A 14,241-nucleotide genomic window follows, 5' to 3' on the forward strand; every position below is an offset into this window, starting at 1 on the left:
GAGGACCACTCCTCCATCTCTTTCTGGACTAGCTGTGTGGCTCTTTTGTTCTGAATGCAGCAGCCCTGGACTTCGCTTTGGTGCCTGTTCCTTTCACCCAGATGTGCCCTCCCGCGGCTGGCCTGGCCCGTCTACCCCTACCCCGAGGAAAGGGGTGGGTCCAGGGGCGTCAAGCCCCCAGAAGCCCTATCCTGGGCCCGGGGCTTGGGGCGGGGCGGGGCTCGGCCCTGGAGGGTGCAGAGGGAGGCCTGTCTATGAGGGGCTGGAAATGGGGGGACCCTGGGAGGAGGCACTGTGGGAGGGGCCCCTGGGTGGGAGGTTTCCACTGCACCCTGGAGTCCCCAAGGGAAGGCAGATCCCAGGGCTCACAGGCCCCCTCCAGAGGAAACAGGGCTTGTTAGACTGGGGAGGAACAAGGGAGGGCCTGGCAGGAGGGCAAGGAAAGGTCATTCTCCCCCCAAAGCCCCTACCTTTGCCCAGCACTCCTGAGACCTGGCCCTCAGAGAGCTGCCTGTGGGGCCGAACTGCAGGGGGTGCAGAACCCCAGCGTCCCTTGGTCCCAAAAGGGGAGCGCAAGAGGAAGCCGGGTGGGAGCCCCGGTACTGGGCCCTACCCAGCCACGCCTCTGCTTGTGTTTTCTGTCACCTGCCTACAGAGTGTGTTTGTGTTCCACGTTGTGTGCCGGCAGGGCAGCCAGGTGCGTGTGTGGGCTCCTGCCCTCCCAGGGAGGCTGAGCCAGGAGGCAGGTATCGGGGTGATGAGAGTGTGTGGCCGCGGGTGAGTAAAGCTGACTCCCTGTGGCCGGCTGCTGACACGCCTGGTCAGCGCCCTGGCCCCCGACTGGAAACAGGCCCCTCCTGTGTCCACAGAGGCTTGTGTCCATTGGCCCAAGTTCTTCCCAGGATCCCCCAGTCAGGCCTGTCTCACCCGATCGATCCTGGAGTCATCCCGGGGAGGGACCGGCTATGTAGCTCCTTCTGCAGAAGTCTGTGAGGGGGGGCTGTGGGAGTGGCCTGGCTCTCCCGGTCTTTACCTCTCCTCTGAGGCAGAAGCTGGGGAAGGGCACCTCTCCTTGCTATTTCTCTGCCCTCACCAGGTCCCCTGCCAGCCCGCGGGTGTGGTCCCCTGCTGTGGTTTCAGCCCACCTGAACCTCCCCCCCACCCCCACCCATCGCCCCATACTTGGCCCCTTCCCGGCCCACTCACTTCTTCCTTCGGGCCTTCCTGAAGCAACGCCTGCACCTGCGTCTGGAGAGTGATTCTAGACTCCAGCTCTGGGGCCACCCCAGCTAGAGAACTGGGTGAGGGGCGGGAGCCAGAGCCAGGCTGGAAAGTTGTAAGCCCACACCTGGCTGTCAGGTATGCTGGGTGGGCAGGGCATTCCTGCCAGCCCCCTCTCCCGGCCTAATCAGGTCCCAGGTGGTGTGTGGGGTGCAGCGTCTCCACCTCTTTCACACCCATTCCCCTGCCCCTTGACACGTCCACTCAGAGATGTGTCATCTTCCCCATCTCAGCCACCTCTGTACCTTCACCTATACTTTGAGATACAAATGATTCTTCTCTCTGCATTGTTGGAGGAATCATTGAGGTGAAGCCTTGACAATTCCTAAACCGTACCGGCACAAAGGGAATCCCTTCCATCTGTTCACTCCGGGTTTTGATGTCAAGACACCCCTCTCCCACAACCCCACCTTGGTGCCTCATGCTTCTTGCGTCGTCCTTGGGGGATTCAATCTTCCCCAGGAATCAGGCGGACAGGAGCCGAAGTCTTGGAGACATGACTGACATCCGAGCTGCAGGTCCCACACATTTCGCCCTTGGATCTAGTCCCCCGTGGAATACAGTCATCAGCAGACGATGATGAAAATGGCATCAGAAAGGTCAGGCAGCCTCCCGGCCACACAGCAGGTGAGGGTGGAGCCATAAATGGCCGTCCATGTCCATCCCCTTCTCTGCCAAGGCCACTCCTGGGGGTCTGGTTTTTAACACCTTCGGACCTGTGGCTGGGAGAGCTGGAGAGGAGTCAACATTCTGTGCCAGGAAGGGCCAGGCGAGTGACCCCATTCTGTGCTCTAAGCCCCGTTTAACCCAAACTCTTGAGCCCTTGAGAATTTTTTGTTTTCACTGGGGCAGACTTTCGAGAACGGCTTCCCACGTGCAGGAAGGAGGCAGAGGGACCTGTCTGGGGCCAGGGAGCCAAAGGGCATCCAAAGGGGCACGCAGACAGGACCAAAGCAGAGAGCCAAGGTCAACTTCCTCGCGTTTCGGACACACGCACACGCAAACGGAGCAGGTTCCGCGTGCAGCTGACACTCAGCAGCCAGGTTTTCCAACGTGCCAGGTTGGACGTCTGGAGGGGCACCCGCGCCCCGCCCCACCCCGAGGGTCCCAAAGTCGGGATGTCCGATCCCCCCGCCTACGGCCGGAGCGGTGCCCCGTGCGGCCCCGCCCCCTCCCGCGAGGCCCCGCCCCGTGGGCCGTCGCCCCGCCCCGGCCCCGCCCCGCTCTGCAGGCCCCGCCCCCGCCCCGGCCCTGCCCCGCCCCGGCCGGCCCGAGGCCCCGCCCCGGCCCCGCCCCGGCCCCGCGGCCCCGCCCCCCGGCCCCGGCCGGCTCGGGCGGGCGCGCGGCTGCGGCGCTGGGCATTGTGGCTGGCGGCGCGGCTCGGCGCGGAGCGGGCGCCGGGGCGCAGCGGGCGCGCGGGCTCGGACGGCGGGCGCCGAGCGCAGCCGGCTGCGGCCGCCGCGACTCGGCGAGGGCGAGGGCCGGCGCGGCCGGGCGCCCGGGAGGACGGCGAGGCGGCGGCGGCGCAGGCGGCGGCGGCGGCGGCGGGGCTGGGGCCAGGCGCCGAGCCCCGGGGGAGGCGCGCCCGAGCCGGGCGGCGGGAGCATGCGGGCCCCGGGCGGAGCGCCGCGCGCGCTGCTGCTGGCGATGCTGCTGTGCTGGGACGCGACGCCGAGCCGCGCAGGTAGGAGCCGCGGCGGCGGCGGCAGGGGCGCGGGGAGCCCGTTCCGGACACGCACACGCACCCGCGCGCGGACCCGGCCCCGCGCCCCGCGCCCCGCGCCCCGCGCCCCGCGCCCCGCGCCCCGCGCCCCGCGCCCCGCGCGCAACTTCCCGGCGCCGCGCGCCCGCGCCCACGGGGGCTCCGGGGCGGGCCGGGGCGCGGGCGGGCGCCGGGGGCCCGTCGCCGGCTCCGGCCTCCGGGCCCGTCGCGGGTCTGGCGGGGGGACGGAGGGGCCGCGGGTGTCCCCCGCGCGCGTGGCGGGGCCGAGCGCGGTGCGCGCGCGGGTGGGTCCCGCGCCGGGTCCCAGAGTTTTCTTTCTCAATGGGTCAGGGCGCTGCCGGGGGGCGCCCGCCCGGCCGCGGCTCCCCGGCTCCCCGGCTCCCCGCGCCCCGTGCAGGGGTCCCCGGCGCGCCCGGCCGGTCCCCGCGAGCCCGTGCGCCCACCCGCGCGCGGCGCCGCGGACCGCGGGGCTCGGCCGGGCCGGGCTGGGGCATCTCCGCCGGGGCCCGGGGCACCGGGGAGACTGGCGGGGAAAATTGGGGGCTGGGGGCAATGACGCAGCCCTCCCCACCCGCTTTCCGCCGCACACCTGACAGTTCGCCCCCGTCCCCACCCCAGATCGCCTCCTGGAAAGGATGATTCCCACGCCCCCCCCCCCACCTCCACCGAGTCAAGCGCAGCCCCCACTTTTTTTTTCCTCCCCCTCCAGCCCAGTGTTGTAAAGTTACGACACTCAATCATTTGATCCAGGTTAATTATGATTTGGGCAGACTCTGGTATTTAAAGCGGTGTTTTGAAGTTGGACGGTAATGATGGGAGAGGGGCCGCTGCTGAATGGCCAGCCTTGTTTTACTGGCTGCTGGACGTGGGAGGTGCCGGCTGGGGTGCTGGTTTCTGCTTTGAGGGTGTTTTCTTTGGGGGGGGGTGATTGAAGGGTAGGGTGAAATCTCTATAAATGGCCCTTGGGCAGCGGTGGGGCTTGAGAAGCCGTTTATGGAGGGGCAAGGCTGAAACTTGGGGTGGAAGCCCACCCCCACCCCCCCAGGAGGAAGCCCCCCACTCCCCCAGGCAGGAGAAAGACCAGACAGCCGGCCTGGCCTCCGTCCTTCCCTGGAGCTTGCGAGGCAGTTCTGGGGGTGGCCTGCCCTGCTGCTCTAACAAAGCCGCCAGCCCCCACCTTCCCCAGGAAAAAGGCCTCCTCGGGCCCAGGGTTTTGATGGATTTGGGCCCGAATGGTGCCCAGCCAGAAATGTCCTCTAATACCCGGCTTTGATTTCTCACCAGCGAGCAGAGCCCGTGTTGGAATTGTTCTCATTACTTAGCGCTGCAGGGGCAGCCAGCCCACCAGCCTGGAGAGGGGCCAAGGTGGGGTCCGCCGGCAGGCAGCCGTCCCTCTGCGCAGGATGTGCGGCCCTGGAAACCAGCCTTCTGGAGGGAGGGAGGCCTCGGCCCAGCCTCCCACACAGCCCTTTTGCTGCCGGGCGGGCGGCGCTGGCAGAGCACCTTCCAGAACCTCGCTCTTCGGGTCTTTCCCCGGAGCCCTTCCTGAGACCGTTTCTCTGATGGGGAAAAGTGAGGCCGGAGCGGTCACTTGCCGCCCAACCTCAGGTTGTGGGGGGCAGATCGATTTGGGCCAGGCCAGACGCCTCCTGGGCCTCCTCCTGTCCCTGTGTCCCTCCCCGCCTCCGCCCCCAACATGAGCCAAGGCTTGGCAAGAAAACCGAACCCTGTTCTCTTCACAGAGAGGGGCCTTTGGGGGTGGGGGCGTCCTAGCTCTCCTGTCCCTCCCCCCTCTGTCCTCTCTCCCCAACTCCCATCGCCAGTGAACATAGGGATGCACTCTGTTACAGCACCTCGATTTCTCTTTGGGGGGCCCTGAAGTTTGAGGGTAGAGGAATCAGAGGCAGAGCTGCTCAGGTCCTTTGGGAAAGCTGTCCGCGGGCGCCTGACCCCAAGAGGCCACTTTGCAAAGCCGGGGGTTCTTCCTGGAGTTTTTAACGAGCTTTGCCCTGGCCGCTGGGTGGGACACTGGAGAGGGAACCAAGGGGTCCTGATGACAGATCTTTTCAAGGCACAATTAAGATGGTGTTTTTTTCCTCTGTCTCTGGAGTGTGTGTGTGTGTGTGTGTGTGTGTGTGTGTGTGTGTGGAAAGGGTCCGTGCTTCTCTCCCTCTGTACTGTAGCGAACGCCTATCTCACTTAAACAAATGGAAAAATCAAGAGTGTCTTAATGGACTTTCTCATTAAAGTACAAGTACCACTGCAGGGCAGGAATTTCTTCTGGAATCTCTCCCCTCCCGCCTCTCCACACTGGGAATTCTGGAGGACAAAACAATTCCCCACTTTCCCAACCCACTTATTGAACTGCCGATGCTTTGGGACAGGCCCTGGCTTGCCGGAAGAGGTTCTTCTGGGACTGGGGGACAGAACCAGGGTTTGAACTCAGGCCTGCAGACCGCAGTCCGGCCCTTCCCTCCCTCCGGGCTAGAAGCGGACCAGCCGGGCCTGGGACGGCAGGCCAGGGCACCGGCCGGCAGCTGGACATGAGCTTGGTTTGGCCTCCAGACGGAGCTGGGACTTGTCCCAGTCTCGGGGGGAAGTGGGGTGAGTGGCGCAGGGCAGGGCCAGAGACCAGGGCTGTGTCCCGGGGACCGGCTGTGCCCCCTCGTGGGCTCAGCCCAGAGACTTCCCTGCTCCCATGGAGCTCACAGCCCTGCGCCCATTTGCATAGTTGGGGCTGGGGTGGGGGGATTGACTTTTATGTTTAATTTTGAAGTATGGGAGCCCGGCTCCTGCCCACTCACCTGTTGAGTTCCTCCTGAACTCGGGGTACGTGACCTGTTCCTGCCTCACACCCAGGGCCCTGCAGGTGGAAGAGGAGGAGCACTGTGAGGGAGAGGCTGACAGTGGACAGAGACTGGCCTTGCGCTGCGCGGCACACCCAGGTCAATCCTTGCACTCCCAGGTGGTCCCCTGAGCCGGCAGAAGTAATTCCTGAGTGCAGAGCAGGAGGAACCCTTGAGGCTGGGTGTGGCCCCGAAACAAAGCCAGAGTGGCCTCCCTGGGGCCTGTGGCTGAAGTGAGCCCCTCACAGCTGAGGGCAGGGTGGGAGGGAGAGCCCGGACCCACCAGCCCCCGTAGGAAAGGGTGGCCTGCGGGGCTGGGGCTGGGGCTGGGAAGAGAGACACGGGCGCGGGCGAGCCCAGACGGCTGGGGCTGCTGCCGTCCTGGCCTCCAGTTTCCAGGGATGGAGTCAGGAATCCGCGCGCGTTCCCTGCCTCTCTCTCCCTCTCTCTGTCTCTGTCTCCCTCCTTCTCTTCCTCCCTCCCTCTCCCTCCCTCTCTCTCTCTCTTTCTCCCTCCCTCTCTCTCTTCCTCTCTCTGTCTCTGTCTCCCTCCCTCTCCTCCTCCCTCCCTCTCTCCCTGTCTCTGTCTCTGTCTCTCTCTCCCACTCTCCCTCTTTCTCTCTCTCTCTCTCTCTGTCTCTCTCTCTCTCTCCTCTCTCAAAAAAAAAATCTGTATCCAGCAATCAGAATAATCCAAGGAAGGACAGTGTCTGGGGGGTTTAAGGCTTCCAGCGCTCTGCTCCCCCTTTTAAATTGTTGGGTATTAAGTTGGTCTGGGGCTTCTGCTCATGGCCCCTCGAAACTCCTCCTGGCACCGCAGCTGGGGGGCCTGGGGCAAAGCCAGGGGCGGTTCACCCCACCCTGCTCGTTCTGGGTGAGCCCTTCCTCCACGTTTTGGGGGGATGCCCTGGCCCCCAGGAGTGGCCTCTGCTCCCGATCCGAGTTGGGCAGGCCGGCCAGCTGCCTTGGAACTGTGGGCGCTCCCTGCCCGCCCAAGGAGGCCAAGCCACAGGTCCTGGCGCACCGAGGCGAGGCTGGGGGTGGGGGCACCCCGAAAGCCTTGGAAGCACTCGCGGGCTCAGAGAGAGCTGCCCGGCCCTCCCTTTGTTCCCCCGCGGACAAAGCGGCCTGATTAGCATCTAACTGGGCGCTGGGCAGATGCGGCTTACCTGGGGCCGCTCTGGCCTCTGCCTGCCCCCCTCCCCCGCCACGCCCCTCCCCTGCAGAGCTCGGTGAGCGTGTGGGAGCGGCCCCGCCTCCCTCTTCTCACCTCCAGCACGGGAGGTCCCTCGGCACCTCGCAACTTCCCCGCTTCTCTCCGAGGAAGGCGAGGCTGTGGGTGTGAGTGGGGGGGAGGGGCGGGGAAGGAGGTGGGTGGAGGTGACTGCAGTGGGAGGTGGGGTGCTGCATGAGTGGGGGGGGGTGCAGGTTCTCTGCAGAGAAGGGGATGAAGGGGGGCGGGAGGTTTAGTCGTGGGAACTGCAGGAGGCAGATGGCCGGGGTGCGTTTGGGTGCACGTGGGGTCCATGGGTGTAGTGGCTGTGGTGTTGGATGCAGGTGGGGAGACTGAGGCTCCAGCTGGTGTATTCTGCTGTGGCCCCAGGCCCTGCTGGGCCCCTTCCTGAAGGGAACTTCCCTTTGACCCAGGTGGGGCCGTGGGGATTGATCGGAGGGGTGCAGAGGGCTGTTGTCGGGGGCTGCCAGGAGGAGGCGGCCTGGTGCTTGTCCGGGTCCAGTCCCAGAGCTGAATATCTCTGGGCTCCAGTGGGTGGGCTTGATGCGGGACCCACTTCTGCTCCTGCCTCCCAGGCCCAGGGGACCCCTGGAGCTAGCTAGCGGGGAGCAGGAGGGACTGGAGTGGGTGGTGCCCCCCCCCCACTGTCGACCGTGTCTTTCTCTGGGCCTCTGCAGCTCCCATGAGTGGGACCTGGGGGTTCTGAAGGGTGGGGGGCTCTGAGGGTGGGACACAGGTAGCCACACTCCCTCCCCCTCCCCCCACCATCCCCAGGGACGCGCCTTTGCCCTCTGCTTGCTCTCCTCACCAAAGCTGGTCCCAGAGCTCCTCGGTGGCATGGAGGCTGCAGGTACAGTCCCCGGGGGCCTCCCACGGCTGCTCTCACTGTGCCTCAGTCTCCTCATCTGTAGAGTGGGGAGAGAACCTCGCCCTGACAGTGGCAGACGGCACTTCTGGGGGGTGGGGCACTCACTCGGGAAGCGAGCAGGGAGCACTGTGGACCGCTCAGGGCAGGAGAACCGGCTACCAGGCCCCGGGAGCTGGGACAGTTCTTGCCGTCCGCCCTTTGGCCTTGTGGCTTTTCCCCGAGGATCGGTCACATTGGGGTGGGGAAGGGTGGGCGTCTGAGGAGTGGGTGATTCTGAAGAGGCCCCAGCAGCTGGGGCAGGAGCTGTGCGCTCTCCCAGGGGCCCCCCGGAAAGTCGACACATGACCCGCCGCCCTTGTGAGTCGCGCACGGCCCCGGGCCTCTGGAGGCGTCAGTCACTCTCGAGACCTCGGGCCACCTGCTCCAGAGCCTGCCCCATCTCAGACCCCAGAGCTCGGACCCCAGGGAGGGCCTTGGAGGAGGAGAAGGACCCCGCTGGAGAGTCCAGGGTTGGGGGGAGAGGGAGAGAGAGAGAGAGAGAGACCCCACGAGGTGGAGGGGGCACCTGCGCTCTCCACCCTGCCACCCGACCAGGGAGCCCAGACCCGGGCATGCAGGTGTCTCTCTGCCCCCCAGGGCCCAGGATGGCTGGTCTTGGGTGCCCAGGAAGCTGGTCCCCTCCCAGGGCGGAGGGGGTGCGTGCCCAGCCCGGGGGTGCACGCACACTTGTTGTTCCTCCTGCGTGTGGCAGGCCCTGTGCTGGGGGTCGGGTGCGTGGTGCTGGGGCAGCTGGGTGTGAGGAGACCCCCATCCGTGGGGGAGCCACGCCGTGGGATGTTTTCCTCGGCGGGCAGGTCACGCCATAGCTCTGCTTGTCTCCACGCTCCGGTAGTGCTGAGCGCCCTAGAACAAGTGGCCTGCCTTGTCTGAGCGTCGTTCGTCCTCGTTCCTTCTTTCTGTGGCCCTTTTCTGCCTTGTGTGTCCTCCGGTTCCTCGAGGAACCGTTTTTGTCGTTGGTACAGGGCAGTGCTGCCCCATATTGCTGCAGCCATCGAGAGAAGGTACCTATGAGTCTGTGCGGCTGGTCAGGGAAGGCTTCCTGGAGGAGGGAGGGTGGTACTTGACTGGCCTTTTGAAGAAAGAGCACTTGGGGTAGGCGGAGAAGGCAGTCCAGAGGGGAGTGTTGTGTCAGTGGTCGGCACGTCCGCCCTGAAACTAAATTCTGAATTCAGCCCGATTGGTAGCTGATTAGCTGGCAAAGTCAGATTTCTGGGGCCGGTGGGGGGGGGGGGGGGGTGGGGCAGAGCAGAGACTGGAATGAAAAGGAGTTGGAAGTGACACGTGCATGTGTGGCCAGGGACCCCCTCCTCCCTGGACCTGGGTGGGGGGCGGGGCGTTTGCTTCCTCTGTGAGAGTGAGGACTTGGGCAGGGCAGATACTGCCTCAGTTTCCCTTCGCGCACTGCCTCTTGTCTCTCCAGTTCTGGCTTCCTGGTGAATCGCGGACAAGGGGGGGGGGGGGCTGCCCGCCCTGCTGTCCTGTCTGTTGATGGCCCCCTGATCCAGAGGGAACATCCTCTGCCGAGATCACCCCGGAGCCTGCCTGGCCCCCAGGGGCGTCTGAGGCATCACGGGGCAGGAGACAGCCGGAGCAGAGCAGCCTGTAATGCGATCAGAGGCGCCGCGAGCACCTCCCGCAGGCAGACTTCGGGGGAGTGGAGTCAGGATTCCAGGAAAGTTTGTCCAGCTCCTCCCCCACCGCATCTTGGGCCCCTTCTGTGACACAACCGGACAGTAAGAGGCCCAGGGGCTGGGCAGGGCGGGGTGGGGCAGTAGGTGAGGGGATGCCGCTGGTGGGGGCGGGGGGCGCTGATGGGGCCGACTTGGTCCCGGGTGCATGTGACAGTGCCTGGCCCAGAGCGGTGCCCCCTGAGCACGTGGGCCGAGTGACCAGCCAGGCCTCCCTCCGCACCCGGGTCAAGGCTGTGGTTCTTCCCGCAGTAGTTTTGCATTTGCTGGAGGGGGAGACAGCAGAGGACGAGGAGAGCCTCTGCCTCCAGGCTCCTGGTCGCTGCCTTTGCTCACTGTCCGGCCTGCTGGGTCAGCGCCAGGGCTGAGTCTGCTAGGGAGTCTGTCCTTCCTGCCCCCCCTGGACAGGACAGGGCACATTCACACGGTCCAGGGCTGCCAGGAAGAACCAGGTGCCAGGGCTGCAGTGGAGCGTTCTCGCCTTGCCATGGGTCCGTCCCCCGAGCTGGAAAACTGGGCGCTTCTCTGCCCTTCCAGAAGGCGTCTCCTCCTCGGAGGTCCAGGCCCGTTGATGGTGCCCGGCCACCTTGCTGGCTCACCAAGTCCCCATTGCCCCCGGGAAGCATGGCTGACTCGGGACGCCTCTGCAGCCACCACCGCTTCTTGGCAGGCGCTGTGCCGGGTGCGGGGAGCCGTTGCTACTGCCAGGCTCTCCCTAGAGCCAGGTCCAGTGCTAGTATTCAGGGAGCACCCCTGGGAGATCCCGCCCCCCCAGGCCCTTGGCTGAGGCAGCAGGAGACCTGGCGTAGCTACGCACTCACAGCTGGGCACCTGCTGGCCTGGAAGTTATTCCTGGAGCTCAGGGCTGCGGGTCAGTGAACCACTGCCGCAAATTTGATGGGACCCGAGTTTGCCTGCTGGCTCATTCTGCTGTGTGTGCGCGTATGCACACACAAACACAGATACACAGAGGCACACACACAGACACACACATAGAGTCACACAGACACACACATACACGGACCACAAACACAGATACACAGACACACAGAGAGACACACAGACACACAGAGAGACACACAGACACACACATAGAGACACACAGACACATACACGGACCACAAACACAGATACACAGACACACACACACAGAAACGCACAGACATAGACACAGACACATACACGGACCACAAACGCAGATACACATACAGACGCACAACAGATACACAGGCACACAGACGCACACAGGCACACAGATGCACACAGATGCACACAGACACACACAGACACATACACAAACACACAGATGCACACAGACACACATATATACATACACCACCATCAACACCACCACCACCACAAACAACAACAACAACACCAGCAGCAGCAGAGGAAAGAGCCCAGCTGGGCGTGCTAAGCTGTGCGTGTAATCGCCGCCCCGCAGCTCACCGAGGCCCGTCTCCTTCCGTCTCCGCCCTCAGAACCCTCCTCTGCAAATGCCGTGGGTCCACTCTGGATTTGGGAAAACTGGGCCCAGGTCCCGCCTCTGTCACTCATGGTGATTCCCTGAGCCTACATCCCCCTCCGTGCAAAACGGGTCTCGGCGGGCAGTCACAGGGGCAGGGCAGGGCAGTGCAGGGCAGGCCCTCTTTCTGCTGAGAGAAACTGGCGGGAAACCCCCTGCTCCTTCTTTCCTTCCTTCTCGTGCTCTGTCTTGGCCCTCCTGATGGCCAGGATAGTGACTCAGTGACCCACCTGAGGGGCCCCAGTTCTGTACACATTTGGAGAGAGCACTGGACTGGGAGTCTAGAAGCTTCAGCTCTGAGGCCAGGTGCCAGGTAGGCCCCGAGGGGATGGAAGCCTCCGGAAGGAAACACCCAGAGAGGTGCCTTAGAAACTGTCTCCAATCCCCAGGGGCACCTGTGTTCGGAGAGGGGTCTGTTGCCCCAGGAACGGTGTGGCCCAGGGCATACGTCTATGGTCCTGTTTCTCCAAGGGGCCTCCACTGGGCAGGGCCCCGCTGGCCATGACTGCTGACCTCCGGGACTGGCATGACCAGGGTTTGGGTCATTTCCTCTCCCGCTCCCCGCTCCCCAGCCCAGAGCCGAAGTGGCCAGGGTGCCACGTCAGGGAGGGTTAGTGTCGGTGCCCGGTTGACGCGTGCAAGCTGGCACACCATCTGCCGCGCCCGCCAGAAGTTACATAATCCCGTGGCCGGCGGCTGTTCTGAGCCCAGGGCAGGCAGGACCAGCAGGGAGTGGACGGAGGCAGCGTTTTTGCCTTTCTCCTCTGAGCTTCGCTCCCTGCATCCTGGACCAGACTTCGGTCCTGAGATGCAAATGCCAAGACAGCTGGCGGAAGCTGGAGACCCCCCCCCCCCCCCAGACTCTAGGGTGTTTGTCTCCTGGGGCACACACGTTGCCTGAGGATAGGGACCCTCCCTCTCCATCCCTGCTCCAGCGGGAGGCTCAGCTCTAAATCTGGAAGGAGAAGCCAACAGTGCCCCCCTCCCAAGCCTCCCCCAGGAACTGGAGACATCCCCTTTCCAACATCTTATCATAGGAAACGTTTTTAATAACTAGGTAGCAGCCAAATGATACTGCCCACGTCAGCTGAGGCCTTTGCATTCGCCCGGTGCCAAATTCCAAGCTAGCATGTGCTGCTGGCCTGGCTCCTTCATCCCAGGCTTGATTTTCTCCTCCGAGCCATGGGGGTACTCCCGGCCGCTTCAAACAGCGCTCCCGGGGACTGAGCCCGGGAATGATGTGTGCGGAAGGCAGAGGAGGCATTTAAGAAATGGTAGTTGTCACCGTCCACACCCAACCTCGTTTCAAACAAAACAGTAATATAAAGACCAAATCGGGTTTATTCTAGGAATGCAAGGTTGGTTCAAAACGGATCCATTCGTACTAAGAAATTAATAGATAATGATGCTTTAACTAATTGTAATGCATTTTATTTCCATAATTGATTGATTTATCGTCAGCTGACGGCATTTTAAATTTTTAAGGTCTTTAACAGAATTTAATAATGGATAACCAGATTATCATCTTTCACCGTATGAATGACTCTGAGGAAACCAAATCATGAGATTTTCCTCTGTGTGCTGAAAACTGAAATTCACTGCCTCTTCGTGGTTTAAACTCTCAAGGAATAAAGGGATGCTTTATAGGATGATTAAAAAAGCTGTACCCTGTACATGATTGGTAAGACTATAAGTTCCTACAGCCTTGTTGGAAAATGCTCTGAAGATCCCTTTAAAAAAGATAAAAATGGAAAAAAAGAGATAAAAATGGAAAAGCCATTCGGCCCCGTGGTCCCCCTCCTAGGCTGTTCGCTCCAGAAGAGATGGAACATACTGATTTGAAGAGGCGTGCCCACCTCCGTGTTCATACTAGCGTCCCTCACAGTAGCCAAAATGTGAGCTCACCCCCCAAGTCCACAACGGGAGCAGCCGTGGCGAAGGTCTCAATGACCTTCCGCTCTGCCATTAAAGAAGATGAAACCGTGCCTGGGGGGGGTGGAATGGATGGGACCGGAGGCGATTGTGCCGAGGGAAATAAAAAAGAAAGACCTGAGAGCCCACTCTTAGGAGAAATAGAAAAAGAGGCGAAGCAAATGAACTGGCCCTAAAGCAGCGTAACTGCCTTCCAGACTTTCCGGCGGGATGGGGGGCAGTGTGTGAAGGCCTTTTGGGGTGCTGGGAGGGATCTGGAACGTTGGCATTACCCAGGGTGAATCCTGTGTCCTTAAAAAGTGCTGAACTGAACCCCGAGTGAACTCCTGGAGTGCTGTAGACCAATGATAAATCAATTTTTTTTTTCAAGCATAATCTGTATCCTTGTCCTAAAGCCATTATCTTATCTGAGGGGAGCTCCTAATGAGATTTCCATGAAGGGCAGGACTAGAGCATGGAGTTTCCCCTTCCCTTTCCAACACTTGGCTGAAGTGCTCGCCAATGTGATTAAACAGGAGAACTCAGAGAGTGAATAAAGAAGTAAAGTGATCCCATCCCGACCAGTTACAAAACACTCTCTCCTGCCTCCGTAACTGAAACAGCATCCACGAGCCAGTCAAGAGACCGGTTAGATAGAAGTCAAGTCCAGAATTCAGCCCCAGGGCAGCCGAGAATAGGGGTGTGTGTGTGTGTGTGTGTGTGTGTGTGTGTGTGTGTGTGTGTGTGTGTGTGTGTGACAAAGGGGTTGTCTTGAATCGGTGGGTAGATACAGTTTCATCTTGGTGGTGCCAGGGGTTGAACTCAGGGCTGCTTATGAGGACAGACTTTTTCCATAAGTGGCCAGGTCTTTGGAAAAAGACAAAATGCGGTTCATATTTCACACCATACCCAAAACTACGAAACGAATTAGGAATCTAAAGGTAAACAGCCGTAGGACTTGAGCACTAGATGAAAAATAAATAGATGCTTCTTTAACATTGGGGCAGGGCAAGGCTGCTCAGAATACAGAGGCCGTAAACATTTTTCAGTTCGCCGTTTTGGGGGTGTGGGGGTGACGTAACTGTTGTTGCTCCTGGACTGATACG

General features: G+C 62.0%; 1 protein-coding gene across 1 annotated transcript in view; it reads left to right on the forward strand.

Moving 5' to 3' along the window:
- The first annotated feature begins 2,806 nt into the window (after positions 1-2,806).
- Positions 2,807-14,241, forward strand: part of UNC5B (unc-5 netrin receptor B) — a 63,208-nt gene continuing 51,773 nt past the window's right edge. Inside the window, exon 1 of the mRNA XM_056113414.1 lies at positions 2,807-2,965. Coding sequence (XP_055969389.1) covers positions 2,887-2,965 — 79 coding nt within the window. The 5' untranslated portion in view covers positions 2,807-2,886. The remainder of the gene's footprint in view (positions 2,966-14,241) is intronic.

This window comes from Sorex fumeus, unplaced genomic scaffold (genome assembly GCF_029834395.1).
Source record: "Sorex fumeus unplaced genomic scaffold, SorFum_2.1 ptg000020l, whole genome shotgun sequence".
Taxonomy (NCBI): Eukaryota; Metazoa; Chordata; class Mammalia; order Eulipotyphla; family Soricidae; genus Sorex; species Sorex fumeus.